Here is a 23,913-nt window from a genome sequence, read left to right on the forward strand (position 1 = left end):
GAGGAGGCGAGTGAGGCGTCCGGAGCGCCCCCGCCCCGGCACGGGCGGGCGGCGGGCCGGGGCTGAGGGGGCGGTGCGGCGGGCGGCCCGGCCCCCAGCGACCCCGCACCGCCGGGAGAGGGCCGGCGGCCACCATGGAGAGCTCCGCGGGGCCGCCCCGGGGGCCGCGGGCGGCAGGGCCGGGGGAGCCATTTTGTGAGGTGGCGAAGCCCTCGGTGCCCCCCGGGCACGACCGCAGAGTGAGGGGCGCCCCTGCCCTCAGCGGGCTCCTCTCGCCCACAGCGCGGCTGGAAGGGGCCCCACGGCCTCACCTGTCGGTGCAGGGCCGGCCGAGGGCAGGACAGGGAGGAGGAAATAGAAATTCCCCCCCGCCCCCCAAGGAAGAACCTGGGGACGGCTTGCACCAAGCTCCCAGCACCAGATAGTTCAGCCAAACTTAGCTCCACGGTTGAAGCTGAACAAGCATTGAGAGCAGGAGCTGCCCCCTCCTCGTCCCTGATCCCCCTCAGAGCTGCCCGGGCAGACAGCGGGGCAGAGGCTCAGCACCACGGCCTGGTCCTGGCAAGTGCAGATCATAGCCCTTATGTCACATACAAACCCTGCAAATTTGGTGCAACAGGTCCAGCCACACACAGTGTATAAGACTTTGCCTTGGCAGAAAGGTTGGTACAACTGTACTAGATCTAAGCAAATCTGGTTATTATGACTACTCTGTCTTAACTTTGCTGATGAAAAAAAAGGTAACTAGTTCCTGCTCTCCTTTGTAGCAGCAGTTAACCTCACCCTGTCTCCTCTGATTTAGTCTATCCCCAGTTGTACCAGTGCAGGTTGTAGGACTGGCAGTGTAGTTGAGATCACAGAAATTGGCTGGGTTAAAAAACCAACCAACCAAAAAAAAATCACCCAACAAGCAAAAAAAAGTCCCAAAGCAAATAAACAAAACAATAATCAGCCAAAAAGCCCCAACAAATAAACAAACAAACCCACGCCAAAAATGTTCAAATTGTGCATCACTTAAATATCTTCCAACACATCCAGTCAGATCTAGCAAACATCTAAACATGTACATATAATCATATTTAATCAAATGCACTATATCTGAAGAGTTGCTGCTTTGCATTTCAGCTATCCCTACAGCTCTTATGCATTACTTGTACCGACCTGTGCAATCTATTCTATACAATAAACCAGGAATTTAAGAAAGAAAAGTCACTCAGAGGTAACAGTTTCCAGCAAGGTCTTGGTTCTTGCCCCATTTAGGTCCAAGGAAAAAGGATGACACCTGAGGTGAGGACCTGCCACGTTAAGCATGAAAAGCTCTTTGGCTCAAGCAAAAAGAGACAAATTGATGCGTTACACAAGAGCTTGGGTTGACCTTGCTTTTTTTATTCGATAGCCAGGACAGTCCAACAAGAAACATTGAATGAAACATCCCTGTAAAGACATTCAAAGATGCAAATGGAAATTTTAAGGGAATAAGAATTACAAACCTTTGGGGTATTTATTAATGACACTTGTGAGACTCCAAAGTTTTGAAAAAACAAAGTTCTTCTAATTCTACATCCACAAGTAAAATACATGCATGCACATAAAAAAAGAGCTGGGATACATTAGAGCATCATGGAAGAAATCCTGGATGGCTATTTTGGATTTAATCGCTAAGCCATCCAGCAGCAGGAAATACTACTTTATACCACATATTCTGCAAATGTCTGTCATTGTACAACCAATTCGAAGGGTCTGGTTTTTAAATAGGACAAAATCTCATTTGCTTCAATATCATGGACATGTATGCACTCAGAGTATGGAATGAGAGTACGGACAGGAAGGGAAGTAAATGTTCCTCCTATTGACTTTAGCATTAGATTAAAGTAGATCTGCTGGAACAAGAAGCATGGGTAATAAATTCAGTCTCTTATTTAAAATCAAGAGAAGCTCAGTTAATAAATGCAGTTTGAATGTCTGACAGCATGAAACAGCAAAGAGATTCTCATATTATAAAGAAATTCATTTATCCATACAGTTCCAAACACACAGGGAGCCTGAGACCTTGCTGAGTGTTGTCAGGAATCTCCTCTTCACCTCACCTGAAGTGCAGTTGCAAGAGAAATGCCTTACTTATTTCAGCTGCTCACTTCCCTCAGGAGCCTGTAGCCATGTCCCCTGAGGTGTGAAGTAAAAGGGGCTGATGCAGTCAGAATTCTGGTTGAGGAAAAACCATAGCATATTATTATTTTCTTATGATGCAGTGCCAGAAGGAGACATTATCAGCCTCTAAGCAGCATACCCAGTGCCCTGCATGCTGAAACACTTCCAGTTATATCCAGGCATAACCTGAAGAAAACACTCACATAGATCAGATCTTGTTGGGTTCACAATTCCCCCCCCCAATACATTAGGTTGATATAAAAAAATGGTGTTATGTCTCCCTACAAACCACACCTCCTTAAAACATTAAAAATAATGATCTGACCTTTTTTTTTGTAACAACAGCTAGAAAGAGAAGTTAGCTAGCACAGCTACTTTGCTGTTTTATAGTAATTTTTCTGACATATTCTATCTTGCCTCATTAAAATACAGAGCATGTGCCACTGTCATTAGGACAGTATCAAAATCTTCATTAGGCAGGAATCTGTAGTTCCCTCTCCCTCTAAGCCCTTTACCTTGTCATTGGAACTTTTTCCTGTACTATTGTCTCTAAATCTGCTAGAGAATCTGAAGGCGCATTGACATTGCCCCAATTTACCTCATGATGAAGGCAAAGATGATTGATTTGATACATCTTGTGTTCAAGTAATCAAACAATTTCCACCAGCACCACAAGTAGTATGATTATAGAAAATTACAATTATAGAAAACACAATTACAAACAAACATGACCTTGCAGGTAGAAGTCAGTGTGACTTTCTAATTCTGTTTCCCACAAATGCCAGACAAATAGAAGCAATTCTGAAAAGCTGAGTCACATTTTACTTCCTGTTCAGCTTTGCCACCAAGTGGCCACTCCATTCCACACATTTTAATACCGAATTAAAAAAAAAAGAAAGATAAAGATAAATAGCTAATTCATTCCTGTTCTGACTGAACACTCCAAACCATTACCTAGCTGCTAGCACTGGACTGCTTTCCAAATAACTGTTTTCATAATGGAGAAACAATTTAGCAGGAGAAGCACACAGAATAATCAAGCCAATCCATCTTCTTCTGTACCACAGGGAATGGAGCCATTTGGGATGCAGATGATCCTTGACTTCCTTCTGCTCCATCTCAAAGAAGTACCCGCTGAAGCTGCATGCAAAACTGTTTAAATGAAAAGGTGCTATGTGAAAACCTAGACTTTTCTGACACCTCCCCTGACTGAGGCCTGTAAGGTACAGAAGCAAATATATTTTAGTAAATTGTTGTCTCAGACAAGTGCTGTTTATTGAAGTTGAGGCAGAAGTTAGACATAAAAATGGATGTGTGAAATTCTGTAACCATCTCTTGCAGGAGGGTGGATGATCAGAACAGTCTCTTCTGACTCTAACAGCGACATACCTTAAAAACTGGCACAATGCAATGTCCCAGAATCATCTAATTACCCAACAAGAACTTTTTGAAAACTAAGAAGGAAATTGAATCACAGGAGAGAGAGATATATTCCAGATCCCAAGAGAAAGATGCACAGAGCAAATCTTGCAGAGATAAACCAGGTCTGAGAAGGGAAGATGTGCTATAAGCAGGAGAATAAGATGAAGACAAAACTTTTAAGTTGTTCCATTTCATTGACTCTCACTAGTGACTGCTTGAAACTGTTCTTTCTGAATTGCCAGAAATGGTATTGTGGTTGGCATAAATTGTGAGACTGCTTCAGAACAAGGCACGTTTTACTTTAAATACATTTTGACATGTTCCTGTACTGAGTTTCAATAAGAATACTTGAAAGCTTTCTTTAAAGAGGACATAATACTTCCCTGCTTCCCAAGTAATTTTTTTATAGCAAATCTTATTGTATGAAGGCATCTTTCAGAAAGGTCTTAAGTAATTTTCTCCAGCATCATGAAATCATTATCACTGCAATACTCCAACTGCCAATGTCATCCAGTACCAAGAAGCTGCACTGACTTAAAAAGAGAAGAACAAAAACCAAATTATCAGATAGTTGCTGGTATAAATGAAAAGCTACTTTACTACTACAGTCTATCCTGTCACACTCCCTTCCTGCACACACTTCCCACCTTCCCCAATAAACTCTCTGAACAGGCTGAGGAAGCACAGGCTATGTTAGAAAAGCTAGTCAAGGCTACAGTCATTACTTGCATCATATCACAACTGTGAAAAACAGGTGAAAGCAACCCAACCTGACTCCAGAATTTTAGGTGATTTTTTTATACCAAACCCGATCAGCTACATCGGGTGGCCATATTATTTTAAATCTCACACCTCTGGAGTGATAGTACCTCAAACTCTTCTTTAGGTTCCTCAAAACATCACTCACTTTCTTTGCTTAAAGCATTCCTTCCCCCGCTCTTATTATCTAGTTCAAACTTTTCCTTCCTTAGCCTTAAGCGATTGCTCTTTCTCCTACCATCTGAGACCAAGCAATTCCCTCTCTTCATTTATCTTACTACCTTGACGATATTAATAGAGTATTAATAGTCACCTCTACTCACTCTAAAAATTGAGTTCACTCTGCTTTTTGCTGCCCTCCTTTGTGTTCTCTCGTTTCCTCAGTGCCTCCACAAGCAAGAGACTTAACTGACAAAGTATTCAAGATAAGCAGGTCTGTGTATAGGACCTTATAAAAAAAAAAAAAACAACCACCTTATTGCTCTGTAACAGGAACTATGATATAAACCAGTGTGATACTTTTTTTTTAATTAACTTTGATGATTCTACGTTGATCCATGAACATGATGTCCTACAGACCGGAGAAATCCCATTAATCAATTTTAAAGGAAAATGTGAGTGGAACAAACCAAGATGACTCAGTTGCTGAAGAGTACATGCATTCTTTCATCACAAACACATCTGGCCATTGTTACTGCATGGCCAAAGCACAACTGTGCTTTCAGCTTACCCCTCTGCATCCTTTTCTCAAGCTCCTGAGACAGAACACCATTAAGTATTAGTAAGAATTAACTGTTACATTGGGACTGGATAGAGTTGAAAAAAGGGTTGAACAAAAAATGACCCTCATAATTGGGCAAACGTGAGGTCACGACGAAGGAATGCAGAAAAGGATATCCCAAAATAACCCCACATAAACATTGAAAAGCTTTTCCACTACATATTTATATGCAAATAGAAAATTATAAAACCATTGAAGAGACATGGGCTTTCCCGCCCATCCCCACCCACCATGAGAAGACATGACAATTTTATTTTCTGGTCTGCACTACTTAGCTCTTCACATGAATTACATCCTTGTGTTCAAATCAGTAATTTACTGTGAAAAATCAGTTAAGACTCCCACATCCATACCTTCCTCTCCCTCTTGAGTAAGGGGTCAAATACCTGTTATATCTGCTATATTAGATAGCTTCTTTTAAGCCTCTAAGGGCAGTTCCCAAAACCAGTCTAGAGCACTGAAATGGTTGTTTAATATCAACTGAGATTTTTTTAATCCATCTGGAGAAACGAACTGAATTACAAAAAAATAGAAATGTACGCATTATTTAATTCTATTACGAACAATTAATACATTGTGTCATGAACAATTGGTTGTTTCTTCTTAAATGTACTTAAAAATACCCAACTTTAAAATCTTGTAGCTGACTTAACTGTAGTACAATGTTCACTTGCATTTGATTGACATATTTTATAGCTTCAAAAAAGTCAGTCTGAACCTTTACCAAAAGCCATAGTATGCTGTATTGGACCTACAGGAATTTGAAAGCAGTTTATTTTCAAGTAACAAAACATGTAGTTCCATAGCAAACAGAACCCGGAGATTTTTTTAAATAGTACAGAAGCTGTGATGGTAGGTTATAGTCATATTTATCTCTCTCACAACCTACACCTTATCAGACGAATGAAGTAAAAATATACAGTCATTAGTTAAATTAGACTTATGTGCAGCATTCCAGCCAAGTAATTCAAGATTAATAAAAATTTGTAAATCAAAGCAAGTCAATTTTGTTCAGCTACTGTTTACTCTTCACATAAATAGTGCATGTTAAACATGCTCATGCTTTAATGTGCTTTCAGCAACTTAAGACAATCTTGAATAGTTTGATTTTTAATTTTTTTTTTGTAATCGACAAGAGTTCTATGCTTGGAGCTCCCTCAATTGACAGTCACATAATGAACTGGTATAAATTTTGAGTAAAAGCCTGGAATGACAGATAACCCTAGACTGCTATCAAAATCACTGTGCCCAAGTAGTAAAGAAGCTAAAATTTAGCAATATGAAATGATTCTTAGATTTATTATCAAAGTTCAGCTTTATTGTACTCATTTTTCTCATGTGTTCATATTTAAAATTATTTTGATTAGTGATATATACACACACAAAGCTTCTGAAGCCTGTGATTCACTGGTGAATCATCTGGGCCTGGGCCAGCCAAAACTTAACATAATCCTTCTTCAACAAACCTACTCTAAGTTAGTTTACAAACAGATACTTGATCTTCTTATTCACGAGTATATTCAGTATTTACTCACTCAAGAATGAACATTAAAACAATTCTATTGATGCCAATAAGGAAGTTTATATTTCTTCAGCTGAACTCACCCATTTGCATCTGCTTCCACAAATACGCCAGCAAAAATACTCAGGGTTCTGAAGTGACTGTAGAGCTGGGCTTAGCTGGTACTTTTCCAGTAATCAAATATCAATCTTAAAAACATTTCCAAGTTATACTGTTTTGGTTTTAAAGGATGAAAAAATTTCTTCTATGAACGAGAAGAACGATGCAGATATAAAATGATTCCAGAAGTAGTGCAAGAGAATTAAAAACATAATTGACTAACATGCTTTTTCTAAAACATTTTCTGAAACATTAAAGGTAATTCCATCAACGATAGTAATGGTGAAGAAGTAGTTTAAAAGAAGCATTACAGATATCTAACTAGACTTGAAAAGGTTCTGAACTGTGCAGTGATAAAATGCTAGAGGCAGCAGGCATAGATGGATAAAAATATCCTACTTTTGCTTTTTACCACCCATAGTGCTAAACAGGAGACAACACAGTGGGGTAAGGAGACTCCAGCATATATCTAACTTCAGCGAGGTGTTTGTAAAACCCAAGCACATTTTTCTTTGCCCAGGCTGGCACAAACACTAACTTAACCTACACTGTTTGTCCAATGTCTATTTATACACATAGCAGAGGTATGTAAGTGCTTCTGCATTTCACATGGCATGAACATAACTAAAGACTGCTATAAAGGCCTTCTCTCTCCATCAGTCAATCCTCCCTTCTAAAGAGCTTCAGCACCAGACTGCAAGGACCCTCTCTGCACAGGTATTTATCCACTGAGAAAAGGAAAGAAAATTTAGATCAGTTACTGAGTGTTCCTTGGCAAGACAGACACATTTGAGTGGAGATACGTAATGCACACATTTCCTTTCATTCTGCCTTCTTCACCTATCCATCTGTTCCTCCCTATTCCAATCCGCCCTCTTGTCTTTTGCTTTCCTTCTTCTCTTCTCCCTACACACCTGCCCTTGTCCATCTCCCCAAATGACATTAGAAGCAAAATCTGCATGACTGCCAGTATTCTGGAATCCTGCCTATACTTTCTATGTGCTACCCAACCACCACTGGTAAGCCAATTTCATAGAAAAATCACAGAAAATATCAGTAAGACATTTCCCTCTTTCCAAATTCCCCACATTTTAACATGGGTGCAGTAGCCTTTGTTTAGAAAGGATCAAGCACCTCCCTTGCACTTCACTTCCCTAAAGCAGGGCACATTTTGCTGCACACTCCAGCACACACTCCATTTGACCACATCTGCTGCTCAGCAGGTCTGAGCCTGATTTCCACAAACACCTTGCACAAACTCAGTTGCCTTCAAGAGAAGGAACTGCAGTAGGTAGTTCCTTTTCCATACACAGAAGGATCATATTTACATAAATTTGCTACTCCTAGGACACTAAGTTACTCCTAATTTTATTATTGCTCTTTTTTGCCCCCTAGAGTCAGGTCTAAAAGCATACTACAAACACAATGAGAGATCATATAAACAGGGAATATGAATTTTATTTTTAGGAGAACTGAAATTAACTTATTTTCAAAAGGTAAATTTCAGTGTGTACTGTGTTCTTTTCACTTAATTCCATCTAGTAACATGCTCTGCAGCCAGTGACAGGCATTTTACAATGAAAAGGTTATATTGCATCAAAGCTTACAAACTCTTAAGACTTCTAAAAAGGTGCTGAATTCCTTGTGGAAACTCCCTCCTTACCCTTCGAATAGGAAAGAGTGAACTTTAAGGAGATATTAAACTACTACATAATTGATTTTTCTAGGGTTTAAATAACCTATAAATATCACTGAAAAGACTTGCAAGTTAGCAGTTAGTCAAGTGAATTACCAAGTAAATATTAACTTACTGACCTAAGATTTGCAGGCACAAACTGAAGATGAAGTATTTTTCCAGTCTCACATTTTCTCCCATGTTAAATTTATTGCTGAATGTACTTCAGTTTGTTTCTCTTCAGATGTACTAATACACGCTCCGTATGGACCCCACTTTTCCTTTTCAGGCCTCTGGTTCACGTCACAGTGATTGAGATACACAGGACATTCACAAAACAGTTTTGAAACATGGTAGCTAGAACTATAATGATGGAATAATGCCTTAAAAAGCCAACCTGGATGCCACTACTAAGTGAGTTGTATCAATTCAGAATTATTCTGCAAAGCTGAACGGAAGGACACTTCCTCTCCTTCCCGGTCACTAGGATATAATAAATCAATCTAAGCATGCATATTGTCTTTATTTGCAAAAGTTTCATATTCTATATTGATTCTTGAAGAGGTGACTTTTTACTTTATTTTGGCAGCTTATTCTTTTAGATAATCAAGACTACTTAAGTCTCACTCTGCAATCTGAATTTTTTAGAGCTGTAGTCAAACAAAGCATCAAATACTTATCCATGTCCTCATTTGCATCCTGGGGCTATGGTACCTTTCACCAGCTGCTGAAGGTATCAAAAAGCTGAAAACAAACAGAGGCTGCTTCTGCCCAGATTTCCTTTGCTCCAATAGTATCCTTCTACCAGTAAGAGAGAGAAAAAATGGCAACAGGAATGCTTCTGTCCAAATATTAATCCTGCATTCCAGTCACTTCCTAAAGTCATAATTTCTATGGCTAGAAACTTAGCAGTTGGCTGTGGCGTGAGACTAACAATTCTGGATCTGTTGAGAAACCTCAATCAAATAGTTGTTTCAAGTAAATAATACTCCAATAGTTTATATTTAAAAAAAACAGTAGTTTAAAGTTTCATATTATTAAATTGGCAAAACCATCATCTGAAAAAGTCAAAAGTCATGAGAGCTTTTTAGGAATGGAGGGGTGGAAGAACAGAGTGCTTTGTTCTGGTAACCACTGCTAGAGGGGCAGTTAAGTACAAAGAAGTGTGCAAGATAATCCCAAATGTAAAACGCAATTTCACATGATGTAGTTACATGAGATTGCAACGGTAACAGAAACAACAGTAATTCTTCAGAAACAAGAAACTGAGAAATTACACTGATGAAATTCCATCAAGCCCTGAAGTGCATGAAATGAGCGCGAAGCCCCTCAGGTCAGGTAGCGCAGGAGGCGCGCCGAGCACTAGAGGGCAGGGCAGCCCTTCCGCGGGCTCCAGCCCCGCTCCCGACAGAGGCGTGTCCCAGGATGAGCATAAACAGAACCCTCCACGCTTTTAAACACCTCGTAACCAACACACCTGAAAGCGTTTGCAGGAGCAAGGGCACAAGTGTGATTAAAATGACACTTCTCACTACACTAACAATTTCTAATGATTTTTCTGTGTATCTGCATACACTACCATCTGGCACAGATGTTGCAGTTTTCCCTCAAAGAAGAGGTCTCAAAATGCTTTTCAAAGGACACTGTTAACTACTGTCCACTATGAGGGAAAATTCTAGTGCTGAGTAGTAATGAAACATCAAGTCCAGAGTCAAAATTAGGCATGTCTTCCAATCTAAGTCTGTATTACACAAATTTTGTTAAGGAACTAGAATAAACAATTGACTCATGTTTGTTCACGTGTAAGAAAATAAAGTAGAAGTTTCGGGCCAACTGGTGAGTAAAGCTAAACAGCAAAGAAAGCTCATACACAGACAGGTAAATAGAACTATTTTCATAGATTTATTTGAAAAATACTTACAAAAGCAAGTATGTTTGACACTAAAATAGTTAAACTTATTCTGTGTTTACATTGGTGTAATTAAGCGTGCAGCATTAACAGTCTTTTCTGCTTGAAGCATTGTTAGTTTGCCTTAAGGAAGTGGGGAAAATCGGGGTTTACTGATGAATGTCTCCCTGCCACTTCCTCTGCAGCAACTACACCTGTGATCTCTGCATGAGATCTCAGCACACTGAAAAGTGGGTTTGCTTTACTAACTGTGCTTTACTAACTGCCACCTGCCAAGTACAGATTTACTGGAACCTGGAAGGTGGGTCAGTTTTTTTCCTTAGGAAGGAACAGAAGAAGATGAAGGAGAAGAAAACAAAAGGATTGGGGGGTTTATGTGAAGAATTTACGAAAGCTACATTTCATGAAAAAGAGTCCTTAAAAATGTCCTTTTGTTAGTTGCCGTCTTCCTTCAAAACATGCGCACACTTCTGAACTTACCCGTAAACCAATGCCCCTGAAGCTCACCATTCCTATAGCACTTGTTTGCTAGGACAGGCCAGGACTAGAATAGCTAAGATTCCCCATCCAGACAGCAGTTCAGTAGTGTAAGAAACAAAATACAGTGCAATTAGTTTCCACAGACTGTATAGCTACATTTTAAGACAAAACTGGCACAGATACCGACTGAAAGAGTTTTCTTTCTCCACGCAATCCATGCTCTGGTAACAGCTACAGTCCATTCCCAGAGCAGGTTATTAGGGCACATGGAGTGGACAGGATCTCACCAGCCATTATTCTGCATGGTGCCAGTAGCTGCTGCTGCTCGAGCCAGCATATTTCTGTGTGCCTCTGAAGCAGAAGAAAAAGTCCCATCCATCACATGCATTGGCAGCATTCGCCTTCTGCCAGGCTGAGGGGTGTAGCTGTTCTGCCGCCAGTCTTCTTCTGGAGGCATATCAACTCTCCTTGGACCCGGGGCCTTAACACAAGAAGGGGGCACAGGGCAACCTTGGGAGGCACCGGGATCCCAAGAAGGCTCACGTGGTATTCTTAAAGTGCTGTAGTCTGTGCTGGCTGGTAGCCTGCAACCCATGGTGTAAGATTCATGCATTTGATGTTGTGAAGGCTGCTGGAGGAAGCCTTCCTGTAAATTCTTGCCTGGCTGGCCAGCATGTTTCCCCCAGAGTGTTGTTCGTTTATCTGGTAACGTGGCTGTTTGCCTGGCAGGGTAACTTGTGTTCAGCCAATGGCCAGAGACACTTGATGCTCCAGCTCCTAAATGCAGATTAACAAGAGGCTTTTGCCCCTGGGAAAGGGTGCTTTTGGGTGCACAAGGGAGACTCCCATAGCTCAGTGCCACACCTGGGTTGTCTTCACCTTGGAAAGCTTCACTCCTGTCAGGCACAACCAAAAGTTTCTGGATGATGTTTTTCTGATCTCCTGAAGAGAAAAAAAAGTTTGCTTAGTTATATTTTTTATTTCATCCTCTCAGAATTTTCAGCAGCCGCCAGCAGGTGACAGAAGAACAACGAAATGACCAATATATCCAGTTACTGGCTGACATGCAATTCTGAATAAAAGCTAGCTGCACCCTTTCTACCATTCATTTTCCTCACTGCATTTCCTCCTTATCCTACCACAGCTGTTGTCACAGACTTCAGATTTCTTTACTAGCCCCTTGTGTCATCATGGAGGAGCCCAAAGAAACATTTCAAGGCTGGTAGATCAAACTGGTTTTGATGCTGTTACAGGGAAAATAATTCTCATGCAGGAATTAGTTATTTCTACTGGCACAACTACATGTGTGATTTGCAGGAATGAGTAGCTTGTGGAAGTACTCTCACACATGGCAACAAGGTGGTGGGTCTTACTGCTACTTTTACAGTAAAGAAAATACTTCACAAAAATATTAATACGATTTTTTATAAGGTCATCATGATGTTTCCATAAAGATTACTGGCTTTGGTTATGCACATTTAGCACAGAACCACAGAAAAACTCCAAAGGGCAGAGAAGAAGACACGTGATTTGTCCTTCCAGATCTCTGGAGGAATTAGGCAGATGGTGAAACTCCATTATGAAAGACAAGAACTGAGGAGCTGTATTTCAGCAAAATTTCTGATCATGAAGAAGGATGAAAAGTCCTGTGATTACCTGACAGTTTACGTGCCTTGCCCACCATGCTGGGCATCAGTACATCATGGGGTGGGTGTTGCACCTGGTTTGGGTTGTGCTGGGGATCAAAGGGAAATACAGGAGGATCATGGGGGAAAGGAAGGGAAGTGGAGCTGGAAGAACGGTGGCTGGTGTCCACTGGCATTTTCCTCGTATTTGGTGCTTCCTTTTATAAAATGAGAAGGGAGAAGAACAGAACATAAAATGATGAGTAAACACAGAGTTGGGTTGAATCAAGCAAAGACGGTGTTGATCCAAGGAAGAAAGGGATGAGTCACCGGAACAAAAACATGCATCTGTGTGTGAAAAGGACAGACAAATAAAAACTGCATCAATCCAGTAAGGCTCATACTGCAGTGGTGGGCTACTTAGGATCATTTGACTGGAACCAAAGCGAAAAAGCCAAAACAAACAGAAACCATTCCTGGAGGTTGGATTCACAAATTGAATCCACAAAACAATGGCAGGCGAGTCAGCATTGGAACTGGCAAGCTATACAAGCCATGAAATAAGAATATTGCTGATCCTTCCTTCCTATTTTATAGCAGGCTTTCCTGAAAGCTCTGATTCCAGACTGTAAACAGATTTACCTGTTGCAGCTGAAGTATTTACCTGTGCTGTACTGTTTCACTCTGTTAGGAGGTACCTGCCCCAAAAAGCAGGGATGGCTGAATAACAAACCATCACAGACTTGAGCCCAGTGTTAACTTGAAGAGTAGTAACAGACAGCCAACCCACTGGCTGCTTGTGTTGTGGGAATAAAAACCTCCAGCAGAGAGGGTGGGTCTTGGACACCGGAGGTTTGTAATTGCTTCTGCCAGCACCTGCAGGTATGTGTTAAAGCCCTTAACTAAAGCACACTGAGGAGCAAACACTCAGAAGTTGACGTGTTCTTAGTTTATGGTACACAGCAGAAAGGTGCAATTGCACCAACCAGTTTAAATAACTGATTTGGCAACTGAGACTCTTCTACACTTATTAATACAGTTAATAAAAATAAATAAATCCTAAGTACAGTTTGCAAAAAATTCAGTCCAAGCCAAAATGTCACATTATATCTGGCTATGTTGCTAAACACTCTATTATTGTTTTCCTCACTGACAGTTTTAACTTGCATCTAAGACTACTTAACAGAGAGGACAAAGGAAAAAAAAAAAATTCAATCTCCTTATTTTTAGTTACTTCCTGTATGTCTGCATTTTATGTACCAAGTCTTGAATTGTCTCCCCTTTAGAGCTTACTTTTACTCTCTAAAAATGCTACTTGCTGAATATACCCACGAGACAGCAGAAACTTTCACAAGGCTATTTAAATTATTAAGTTTTTTAAATTCTAGGTATATGAGAAGCTTTCTTGAAAATACTTTAAGTCAACTGAAAAAAAATTTATACTGGATATTTTTGTATACTGACAAGTAATGTTAGCTACCAGCTGCAGCAGCTACTACTCTGCAACAACACCTGAAGAAGATGGCTTTGTTACTTAAATAGAAGTTTATTCTTCTTCCAAGGACACAACAAAAAATACATGCTTTCATCATGGCTTATTATTCACTGTCTGCTGTCTTGTTAACTACTAAATGCAGACAGAGAAAACACCAACTTTATACACAGATGATGGCTCTTTGGAAAGATGCACATCATTCTACTTACAAAACTGTGAGAAGAGACCAAGGTCTCTTCTCTGTTTGAGATAACTGTCCCACTGAGACTGCGAGCAATGCGACGGAAATTCTCTGCACTGTATATTTCCTCTTCTTCTGATTCCCTGCTATGTTCTCGGGTATATGTGACCTGCAGACAATATCACACATTTCAGAAAAGGCTCTCCATAATACCAATTTTGTATAATAATTTAGGGAAGAGATGATAGAAGTCTAACAGAATATACTTCAATGATATTCCATGACATTTTTTTTTTTTGAAATCCTTTGTTCAGGTACTACCTTAGAAACTTAAGATAAATGGGTCTGTTTGGATCTGGTGAATAAAAATATTACTCCTTAGTCTTTCTTCCGTTAATAATTATACACTGATTGATTTGTCTGAGATTCACTCTTTTATAAGTATCTAAAGCCAGGACAAAATGTCTCTACTGTAATGAATCTACCTAAAGGACTGACTGCTGCTACAAGGCACTGCCCCTGGAGAGATAATCATGGCTGCAGCTGAGAGACATCTTATGTATGATAAAGTACTACAGTTGTCTCATAACAAAAATAATAAATCTAGGATTATTTAATGAGCGCTGGAAGCTTGTTAATCTTATGCTAGCAAGGGAAATGTTTATTCCCTTTTTCTTTTCCTTTGTCCTGTAAAAGGAAGACCATTTAAACTCCTGCTATCGAGTATGGAAATATTAAAGGAAATGCCATTTCCCATTGAAAATACTTTCATGTCTTCATATACAGGCACTGATATGTAACTGCCAGTTACTTAAATAGTTTCTCCCCCCAAAAAAAGAAGAAAAAGAATCTTTTCCCATTCTGAGGTGACCAACTACTAACTGTAGCAAATACCAAATTATCCCCCACTTTAAAAATATACAGTGGCACAGTAAAAAAAAAAAGCCTCTGCCCCTGCAAGTAGCAACATCAAGAAGCAGTTATCATAAGTTGTGATTGAAGGGAATTCATGTCAGTAAGTTCAAAGAGACTAGATCCTAAAGTTTTCAGGAATATGTTTCTCCAAGTCAGAATTTAGATAATTTGACTGCATACAAGGTGTATGTAGCATGAGTCACTCGTATTTTAGCTAATTAATCCTGAGCTACACTGCACTTAAAATTCTCATTAACGTTAGTATCAACGACCCCAGTACCTTCTGCTTAATTTATTTCACTTCTTCCACTATAAATTCTTTCTTGCACAGGCCAAGCCCTTCCCCCTCTAGCACATCTTAAGTAAGAACATGTCACCTTGGAGACAGAAGAAACAGTGGATCCACACAGACTGCGCTCGATCTCTGCTGTCGGGGTTTTCGAGAGCCCCATGCCAGCTGTAGCAGGCAGCTTCCTCACATTCAGGTTCACTGAGACTGGGAAGGAAAACACTGTGGTTAAATTCAATGCCTGACTGCATGTTAAGACACATTTCTGACTATCTTAGGTCTTACACCATCAAAGACAGACAGACTACACAGACAGAACAAGAAGTCAGAGATCCTTGGAACGTTAATACGTAAGCTAACTCCCAAAATTGCAACGGGAGACAGTCTATCAGGATACTGTGCCTGCTTCATTTGCCCTTTTGCAGGCTTCTGGGGAGCAGTTAATTGAACTATTTAAGAGTTAAATGATTTAAGTGCACACCAGCACTTGTTTGATACAGAGGTGAGATTGTTTAGGGGGCCTAAAGGGACAAAAGACAGCTACCAGAAGGAAGCTACCTAAAGTTACTTGGGATAAACAAGTCAGCCTTAGGTTCCCCACAGAGTAGCCTGCTTGTTCCCACCCAATGCAACAGTTTCTCAGCCATTAGTTGTGCTCATTAAATAGATAAATGTGTTATTTTTAACTAGGATTGCTACAATCACTTCAGTGCAATCCCCATCAACCAGTTACAATCCTAAAATTTCTCATGGAATAGACAGGCACATCAACGGCCTAATAAAGACTGTCACAGGGAATCTCATTATAAAGGAAGAAAGGTGATGTACTGATAAGAACACCTTTTCTGCACTGAGGTACTGCACTTGGAGGAGCAAGGTCTTAGCTTTAACTCTGCTGTAAGGCTCCACTACAGAAATACAGGCATTTTCACCATGATTCTGAATGTAAAGGTCTGACAAAACCATTTGATATGGGTCAGAAAATTTCAACAGCATTTGCAAATGATTAGGTAATCCAAGTTAAAAGCAAGAAAGAGCTGTCACAGACCTAACTCAGGTGACTTTCGTCCAGTTCATCACAGTAGATGCATTGGTTCAAACTTTTCAGTTTTATATAGAATTTGCAGAACTTAGGAAGAAACTGAAAGTCACAGCAAACCAGAAGTGAAGGTCTCAAACAAACACTTCACTTTTGAAGAATATCCATATCTCACAACCCTCATACATGTAGTGGGAAAATAGGCAAGAAGAGTTGGCATAAGAAATGGCGCATCTGATAACAGAACTCTGACGCTCCAGCTAACACTAAAGCAACTGGGCTTTGTCATGGTAGATTTCCAGAAAGAACTTCCATAATCAGTCAACTAGTAGGAACATAAAAGACCTTCTGGTTCAAGCCCATGCAAGAGAGCACCCGCAAAGCTGTGAGGTCAGATCCTGCCTAACTCTGAAAGAAAACCAAAAGGACAACAAATGGGAAATAGTCACATTTCGATGTCTCAAATGGTCTGTGAGTGGACTGCAAGACAAGAGAGTTCCAGAGAAAACTCAAGCTGTTGAACAAAAACCTGTTCAAGAGTTTACTGCAGTACTCACTCTGGTCACAGCCAGGTCTGACATTGTCAGGAATGAGGGAGGCTCCACATCCATGGGTGCAGGGCAGGGCAAAACCTGTCTTGTGTATGTATTGCAATATATATAATATTTCTATAGCTGTATCTGTATCACTTTGGTACCCACCCATCCAATTTCAGGCTGCACTGTATTTAACCAGAAAATTCATAGCTTTAATGCTATGACACAGATTATATGGAAATTTACTTCACTTGTGCTAAGCAGTGAAACAAGGTTGCTCTATCTCAGGCAGGAGATTAGATCAGCTTAAGTGGAACCAGACTGCTGTCCTCAGACTCTAATTGAATGTCTCTAGCAACAGCTGGATAACCTAACCAACAGAATCTGTTCATTTGCTTTCGGCACCAACTAATCCACAGGGTTTCAGGGATCTTAGTGCAGGTCACATATCTGTAGTGCTGCTTTCACAAGTAATTTTCCAGAACTTAAAGCAGGTAGTCCTTAGCAAAACACAGGTTTAGCTCTCATAGATCTAGAAACACTTTTAAAAGTTATTCCCCTGAACCAGGTACAGACTAAATTCTTGAATACAGTACAAACAGTTAAAATTCCCAGATGTGGAGAACGTTAATTTCAGGCACAGAAACAGTTTAATAAATTCCAGAGGTGATGCAAAACTTTCAAACAGCAAAATTCAGCAGCCTGACATAAGCAGCTAGCTCCCTACTTGAAAACAACATCAATTATTTCTATGTTAATCTTAACAGATGTTGCTCTCCATTTGCCAAGATCAACAGCTACTCTGTAGCCTCCCCAGGCAGTACGATCACACTGCTTTCTCTAGTTAGCTGGAAGGTTTTCAGAGACTACAACCTGAATTTTTCTGCATCTGTGCACAAATTAATGCCCATTTAACTAAATCAACTGGAAAAATATATCTTCACCTATATTGGAGTATATAGGCAGGTCAACCAAGAAAAACAGCTGCATCGTTCTTACCTGATTGGTCAAATGGATACCTAGCACTGTCCTGTCTTCCCAAGAAAGGCCTAGTAGCCTGAGATGCCTGCAGACTAGTCTGATAGAGGGATTCCAGTTCTGAAAGCTCCTGTTCTGTGTCTTGATTCCACTGTGGATGCAGATGTACTGGGATCCTGCTCAAGTCATCTCCAACTGCTCTCTGATCAGAAAGGAGTGGACTCCTCCCAGGTACAGGAAGCCATTCAGCATTCTTATTAGCCTTCTGAGAACTGTAATACCTAGTAACATTATTCACCCAACGGTCCACAGGCATAGAGGCAACCATGCTACCAGCAGATCCATCATCCACCTCTTTCATTCCTCCATCATGACAGTGCCTTTCCACGTAGGGTGCAGGGTCTGCTATATTCTGTCCACCTCTTCTACACAGCTCTTCACTGTGAGAACAGATACTCTTAGAAGCAACATGTTGGGCACTAAAACCCTTCAAAGAAACTACCCCGTCCCTAATATCCACAGTTGAGTATAATTTTTCAGAAGACTGGGTTTTGTTTTCTTGGTTTTGATGGATTAGCGGTCTGTAACCAGAGGATGAAGGGTAGATGAAAGATTTTTGTGTTAACTTTGGAGACTTCTCATCCTGACACACTGCAGCAATCCAGCCTTTTTCATGAGTACCTTTTCTCTGGGAGACTGCATGCATTTTCTGAAACTGCTCTGCCAAGGAGCGAACATGTCCCTTTGTACTAAAAGCCTCAGATTTGCAACCTTCTGCTGTGCCATATTCACCCTGTGAGGGTAATAAAATCTCATGACTGTTTGTTCTGGAGTACTTATTTGTTTTCTGCAAAGGATCCGAGGAGCACTGCTGTGTAGGGGATGAAGTTGCAGGGGTCATTGCATGATAGGCCCCTAAATGATCAATGCTGGGTCGCACTGGAGAGCTGGCAAGTTTGGAACAAGGACTGTGCTGGCTGTCCTTTTCAGGAGATGCTGCTTGCGGAGGATGTGGACAAGGAAACAGTGTAGGCAAAGACCCAGAGGTTATTGTGTTAGCCTTGGACTTGTACTGAGGTGAGAGAATAGGCGTTATGTTATGAACCTCTTCTAACTTGCTGCTACTGCAGCATTCCCTATAGTCTTTTGGCCCTGTGGCTGTGGTGTCAGCAAATTCCCCACTATTGTGGGCATCATTCTCAGTTCTTGCAGACCTCTCTGCCAACCCTTGCCTATAGGGAAAAGAGGGAACTTGGTCATGAAAATCAGCAGAAGCAGACTGGAAGTTTGGAGAGATCCTGTTGGATGGATTGCTTTCAGAAGGGGGCAAGGAGGAAGACTCTGGATATAATGATGAGTGCAATTCATGGCAGGAAGCAGGTGGGTGGAAGAAAGAACTGGACCCAAATTCCACTTCTTTGTTGGGTTCCAGTGGTACCTCCTGGCTCAGCAGTACTTGGAGCGGGCCAGTCTGTTCACTAAAACACACAGAAGAGTAAATGATTAGCAGCAGTCATTGCTTATGTTTATTCCAAGGGTACAGAACGTGCAATAGGTGACATATACCTCAACACACTTCCCTTTGCTCACTGTATTCCGATGAAGACTTTGCAGTAACTTGGTAGATACATACATGTTAGTCCTTCGCTTCTAACTTTGATTTCCTACTCTAAGTGATCTAACTATATAACTATCTATGAAAATATGAATCCATTTCATATTTTTAAGAGTCTTTTGCCACAGTTAGGCTCTATATAAAGTATTCTTGTACAGCACCCTAGGCACTTCAACCAGGAGACTGAGCATGTGGGTAGGGATAACTATAAGAATCGTAAAAGTAGCATTTGTATAAAATAAAACAACTGTTTTCAACAATAACATCTTAGATATTTTTTAAAATACTTTGGACATGTTCCTGATCTGAACACAAACCGACAATATTTCTGTAAGGTCTCCCTCTCTCCAGGCAACTTAATGAAGAATGACTTGACAAATGGAAGGAACAGGTTGAAATTTCTCTCATGTCATCTTTGTATTCTCATTTTTGAGATGTTTATCCAAACATTAAATAAAGTTGGAGCTAAATATATAACAATTGTTTTGTAATAATTTGTATTCTAAGCATACTTCTAGAAAATAATTTTAATTCTTTTATTTACCAATGCAAGACAATTATATCCTTGGTTCATAGATGTCCTTGGTACTTTTCTGTATTTACTTAGCATTTTAATATACAGACCGAAAAAAACGTATCAAGTCCATGTGCCTGTGAGAAAGCGACAGGCTACAAACAGCTCCAACAGAAAACTTAAGGCAACTGTAAGATCATTGCCTTGTTTCTTCCTTGAGATGCACAGAATGCAAGTTACTGTGAAGACCGAGTTGATATGTGTAGCAGAACAACCTTGTCTGTGAGTAATTGCAAACTATGCACTATCTACAATGTTATTTATATCAGTACAGAACTCTGGCTATGAATAGGGTTTTTTTCATTGGCTGCAATATTAACATTTAATTGGATACAGCTTTCTGCAAAAGTAATGCTCTTTTCACAGAGCAGCAGTGAGCAAGTTTAGCATTAGCAAAATTAATTTAGAAAGTTCCTTTCTTTCATTTTCTTTGAATTTGCCAAAATACATGATTTCAGCTCTGCATTTCTCCTGTAAAAGAGGATATAATGGACCCCTGATTGACAAAAAGATCAGCCTTCATTACATGTAATTCAGGTACTGCAGGAAAAGAAAAGAACATTATGAACTATAGGCTGGCAGGTTTGCAAAGTAACTGGTTTTGTATAAAGCTGTATGCGGCATTTTACAAAAAGGAACAGAAAAAGGGTTCTCATCTGAGATTTCATCTAAGCTCCTGATAATACAACATGTAAGAAAAGGGGGAGGGAAGAAAAGTAACACTTCAAGAAACAACCTAGAAATTGGATAGGGATGGTCTAGTGCTCGGAGTGAATGGCATGGGAAGAAAGAAGGATTAAGCTGCATGCTAAAGAGGGTAGGAAAAAGGATCAGCTACAGCAGAGAGTTAATTATGCCATAGTTAAAGTCAATATGGAAGAAAGACTCATGAAGAGACACTGAGGAGGGCTGGTAAGCCAGGCTACAGGATGCTAGGAAGCACAGAAAGAAAATGAAGAATGATAGAGTAGTCAAGGTGACAGAATCAGGATCTGGATCCAAGAGCTGTACCAGTGCACCACTACAGAAGTGGACTAGAAAGAAAAGATCACTGTACTTCACAGTTTTCAAACTACAGAGCACTAAACACATTGGTTCCCAACATAAAAGTAAGTATAGCATGATTTTTACTGTAGTACATTCTTTTACTGAGTCCTGAAACTGCTCCTGATTATATACAGTCACATTTCATCCTAACACAGCACAGCTTTTTTAGCCAGGTTATGGTCTACCGTATTATTTCCCTTGGTGCATAAGACATCAATGCTGCCAGGCACTGACTGCTACAATTCTCTGTCACAGATCACATTCTGAACACATGCACATTGAACTATTCTATAAAGATTGGGGGAAGGAGGGTGGTGAGGGGGAAGATGGGGTAGTTGCCTCCCTTATAATAGGATTTAACCTAGAGAAGAAAAGAACAGGGTGTAACACAGCAGGACTTGGACTATCCAGAGGAGAATACATAGTTTGCTATTTCCTTCCAGACTGCACTGCTCATGGATGCAGCTCAGATCTGGGTCTAGGTGATGTGCTTGGACTACCTTGTAGACTGGGCCACGGTGCCGCCCTGCGGTGGGTGGCAGGTTGGCGGCGGCAGCGGCTGCGATGGCTGTTGGTGTTGCATGCGATCCTGGAGGCTCCGGGCTTTTCGGATACTGATTTGCAGCTTCTTATCGACTAGGGCTCTGCTGTGAGTGCTAGCGCTGGCATCATGCATGGCAAGTCTTAGTTTAGCTAAAATGCAAAAGAAAACATAGCAGAAAACAAACAGAAAAAAGGAATAAAATTGAAAAAGAAAAAAAAGAAAAAAGATGGAGCAGGAACATAAAACATGGACCATGCAAATACTGCCACAAAAGAATTCACAAGGATGCTATTGTTTCCATTAATGCACATTCAGCTTAGCCAGGTGTACAAATATATTAATTGAAACTAAACCAAAATAAAATTAAAAAAAAAAAAATCCTTGTTTTACCCAACTTCTCATCCCCTTTTCACAGGCTCTTTCCAATCCTACCACATTGATGCTTTATTCCATCATCTACTCTTCTCCTGTATCCTCCGTACCTGGGACTCCCTCTATGTGCAGGAATACCCAGCTGGGATTTGAGATTCAGCATATACCTTGCTGGAATGGAAGCTAACAGAACTATCACAACAGCCGTATGCTGCACCCTTTATTCTGCAGTCCATAAAAGCCAATTTCTAAACGCAAATGCATAGGAGCTACCCACCCTGTCTGCAGCCATTCTATACAGACAGAGGGGAGCATGAGGTGAGACAGCCAGCCAGTCATAATGGAAAAACACCAAAAATAAAATGAAATCACATAGCACACATTCTCAAAGGTCACAATGCATTTAAGCACTTCAATGTCCTAATGCTTTTTTCTTCATGAAAGTTCAAGTACGGCATAGTTTATTTCTCCTAATCCACAGGACTCAAGAGTGGGCTATTATTTTCTTCCTGTATTACACACTCCATGACATAAAGGGGAACTTAATGGCCTTTGCAATTTGGCCTGACGACAAGGAAAAATTGTGAGGACCAAGTGGTAGGGGAGTTACCTACGAGGTGCTTGCTGAAACATACCATTTAGCACCAAAAAGGGTGTATCAGCAGCCCAGTGCTGTTACTGCCTTAGCACTGGAGAGAACAACAAAATGAATGCAAACATGAAAAAACAGAGATGAAGAGGAATAGGACTAAAACCCCCATTGTGAATGTTGAAAAAATGAAAAATTCTGTCTACCTGCATGATCCTAAAGACCATCTGGATCCCCATATTACTACCTGACTATTTAATGGATTCAATGTTTCAGACTCTATTCTATGATATTAGTACACTGTTAAAAGCGCAATAGCTCAGGCGGTTAAAGTTACTTACATATAGCTTCGTTACAGAGAGCCAAAGCTGCAGCACAATCCCCCTTCTGCTCCTGATTCAGCGACTCTTCAAAGATTGAGTCTGCCTCCTGCATCGACTTCTCAAAGCCATCACTCCTCCCTGCAATGGGCAGCACCCTTCATTTTGGTTTCATTCATTGCAGAATCCTCACTTACCCTCATCCCATTTGTGATCGCCAAATTCTTCCACATATGGAGTCTCGCAGAGGCTGCACGTATCCCAGACTGCACCACCTAACCTTCCCTGAGCAGAAGTAGATCTTGAGCACCCTGATATGCTCGACATCCACACAGTAAAGCAACATGAAACTTTTTTTTCCACTCAAATTTTCTTTGGTTGAGAGAGTTGTATTGGCTTATTCTATTATTTTTACACTCTAAATCAGTACAAGAAAAGGAATAGACACATCACAGAGTCAGGTCAAATGACTTCCGTCAAGTAGGAATTAATCGAAATTTAGAATTAAATCTAAATCAAAACATATCGTTTAAAAAAAATACAGCAGATCAGGGCTTTTTTCTTGTACAGTAAGTTTTCTGACAGAAACCATCTGTGTCTTCTTCAGATATCCAACTACTTCCATAGGGGAAGAAAACTCAGACTTGAGTATGAGTGTAAATGCCTGCATGAAATACTGCTACAAATGTGTTCAGTGCATACACTCAAATGCCGAAAGAGACACATAGAATACAAAAACTCAGCAGTCTTGCAGCTTGAAGAACACAGGTGTAAGAAGCTGAGAAGGAAGGGAAAACTGTCAAGAATTCTTTTTGCAACAATTTAGAAAAAGTGTTGGAGAAGAGACGGATAAGTCATCCTTGGACACAAAAAAGAAACTGTGTCCTGGCATCAGAACATTCAGTTCCAAAAGGAAGAAATGCCCAAACTGTCTGGTGTCACACCTATTAGGCATCATGTGAGTTATGCACAAAAATATACACATTTGAATGAGGTAGA

At 40.4% G+C, this 23,913-nt stretch overlaps 1 protein-coding gene and 1 long non-coding RNA gene across 16 annotated transcripts in view; one reads left to right on the plus strand and one right to left on the minus strand.

Moving 5' to 3' along the window:
* The first annotated feature begins 239 nt into the window (after positions 1-239).
* LOC113975691 lies at positions 240-5,404 on the plus strand. Of its 2 annotated transcripts, none has more exons than XR_003536890.1 (3): positions 240-662; positions 3,216-3,371; positions 3,490-5,404. It is a non-coding gene; the product is annotated as an uncharacterized LOC113975691 (long non-coding RNA). The 2 variants fall into 2 exon arrangements; XR_003536889.1 differs by lacking the exon at positions 240-662 and adding an exon at positions 912-1,287.
* A 4,881-nt stretch (positions 5,405-10,285) lies between these two features.
* The window catches only part of USP54 (ubiquitin specific peptidase 54), a 94,762-nt gene continuing 81,134 nt past the window's right edge, over positions 10,286-23,913 (minus strand). For 7 of the 14 annotated variants that reach the window (XM_027699962.1, XM_027699964.1, XM_027699965.1 and 4 more), the window contains 7 exons: positions 22,936-23,055; positions 21,590-21,782; positions 17,875-19,331; positions 15,389-15,507; positions 14,125-14,265; positions 12,452-12,638; positions 10,286-11,737 (listed from right to left, as the gene is read on the minus strand). In XM_027699962.1, the coding sequence (XP_027555763.1) occupies positions 11,079-11,737; positions 12,452-12,638; positions 14,125-14,265; positions 15,389-15,507; positions 17,875-19,331; positions 21,590-21,782; positions 22,936-23,055 (2,876 nt within the window). In that variant the 3' untranslated portion in view covers positions 10,286-11,078. Of the gene's footprint in view, positions 11,738-12,451; positions 12,639-14,124; positions 14,266-14,435; positions 14,950-15,300; positions 15,508-17,874; positions 19,332-21,589; positions 21,783-22,935; positions 23,056-23,913 lie in introns of those variants that run through there. The other 7 variants (XM_027699968.1, XM_027699970.1, XR_003536888.1 and 4 more) reach the window with 7 other exon arrangements.

This window comes from Neopelma chrysocephalum, unplaced genomic scaffold (assembly GCF_003984885.1).
Source record: "Neopelma chrysocephalum unplaced genomic scaffold, ASM398488v2 Primary Assembly neopelma1_143, whole genome shotgun sequence".
NCBI classification, from domain to species: domain Eukaryota; kingdom Metazoa; phylum Chordata; class Aves; order Passeriformes; family Pipridae; genus Neopelma; species Neopelma chrysocephalum.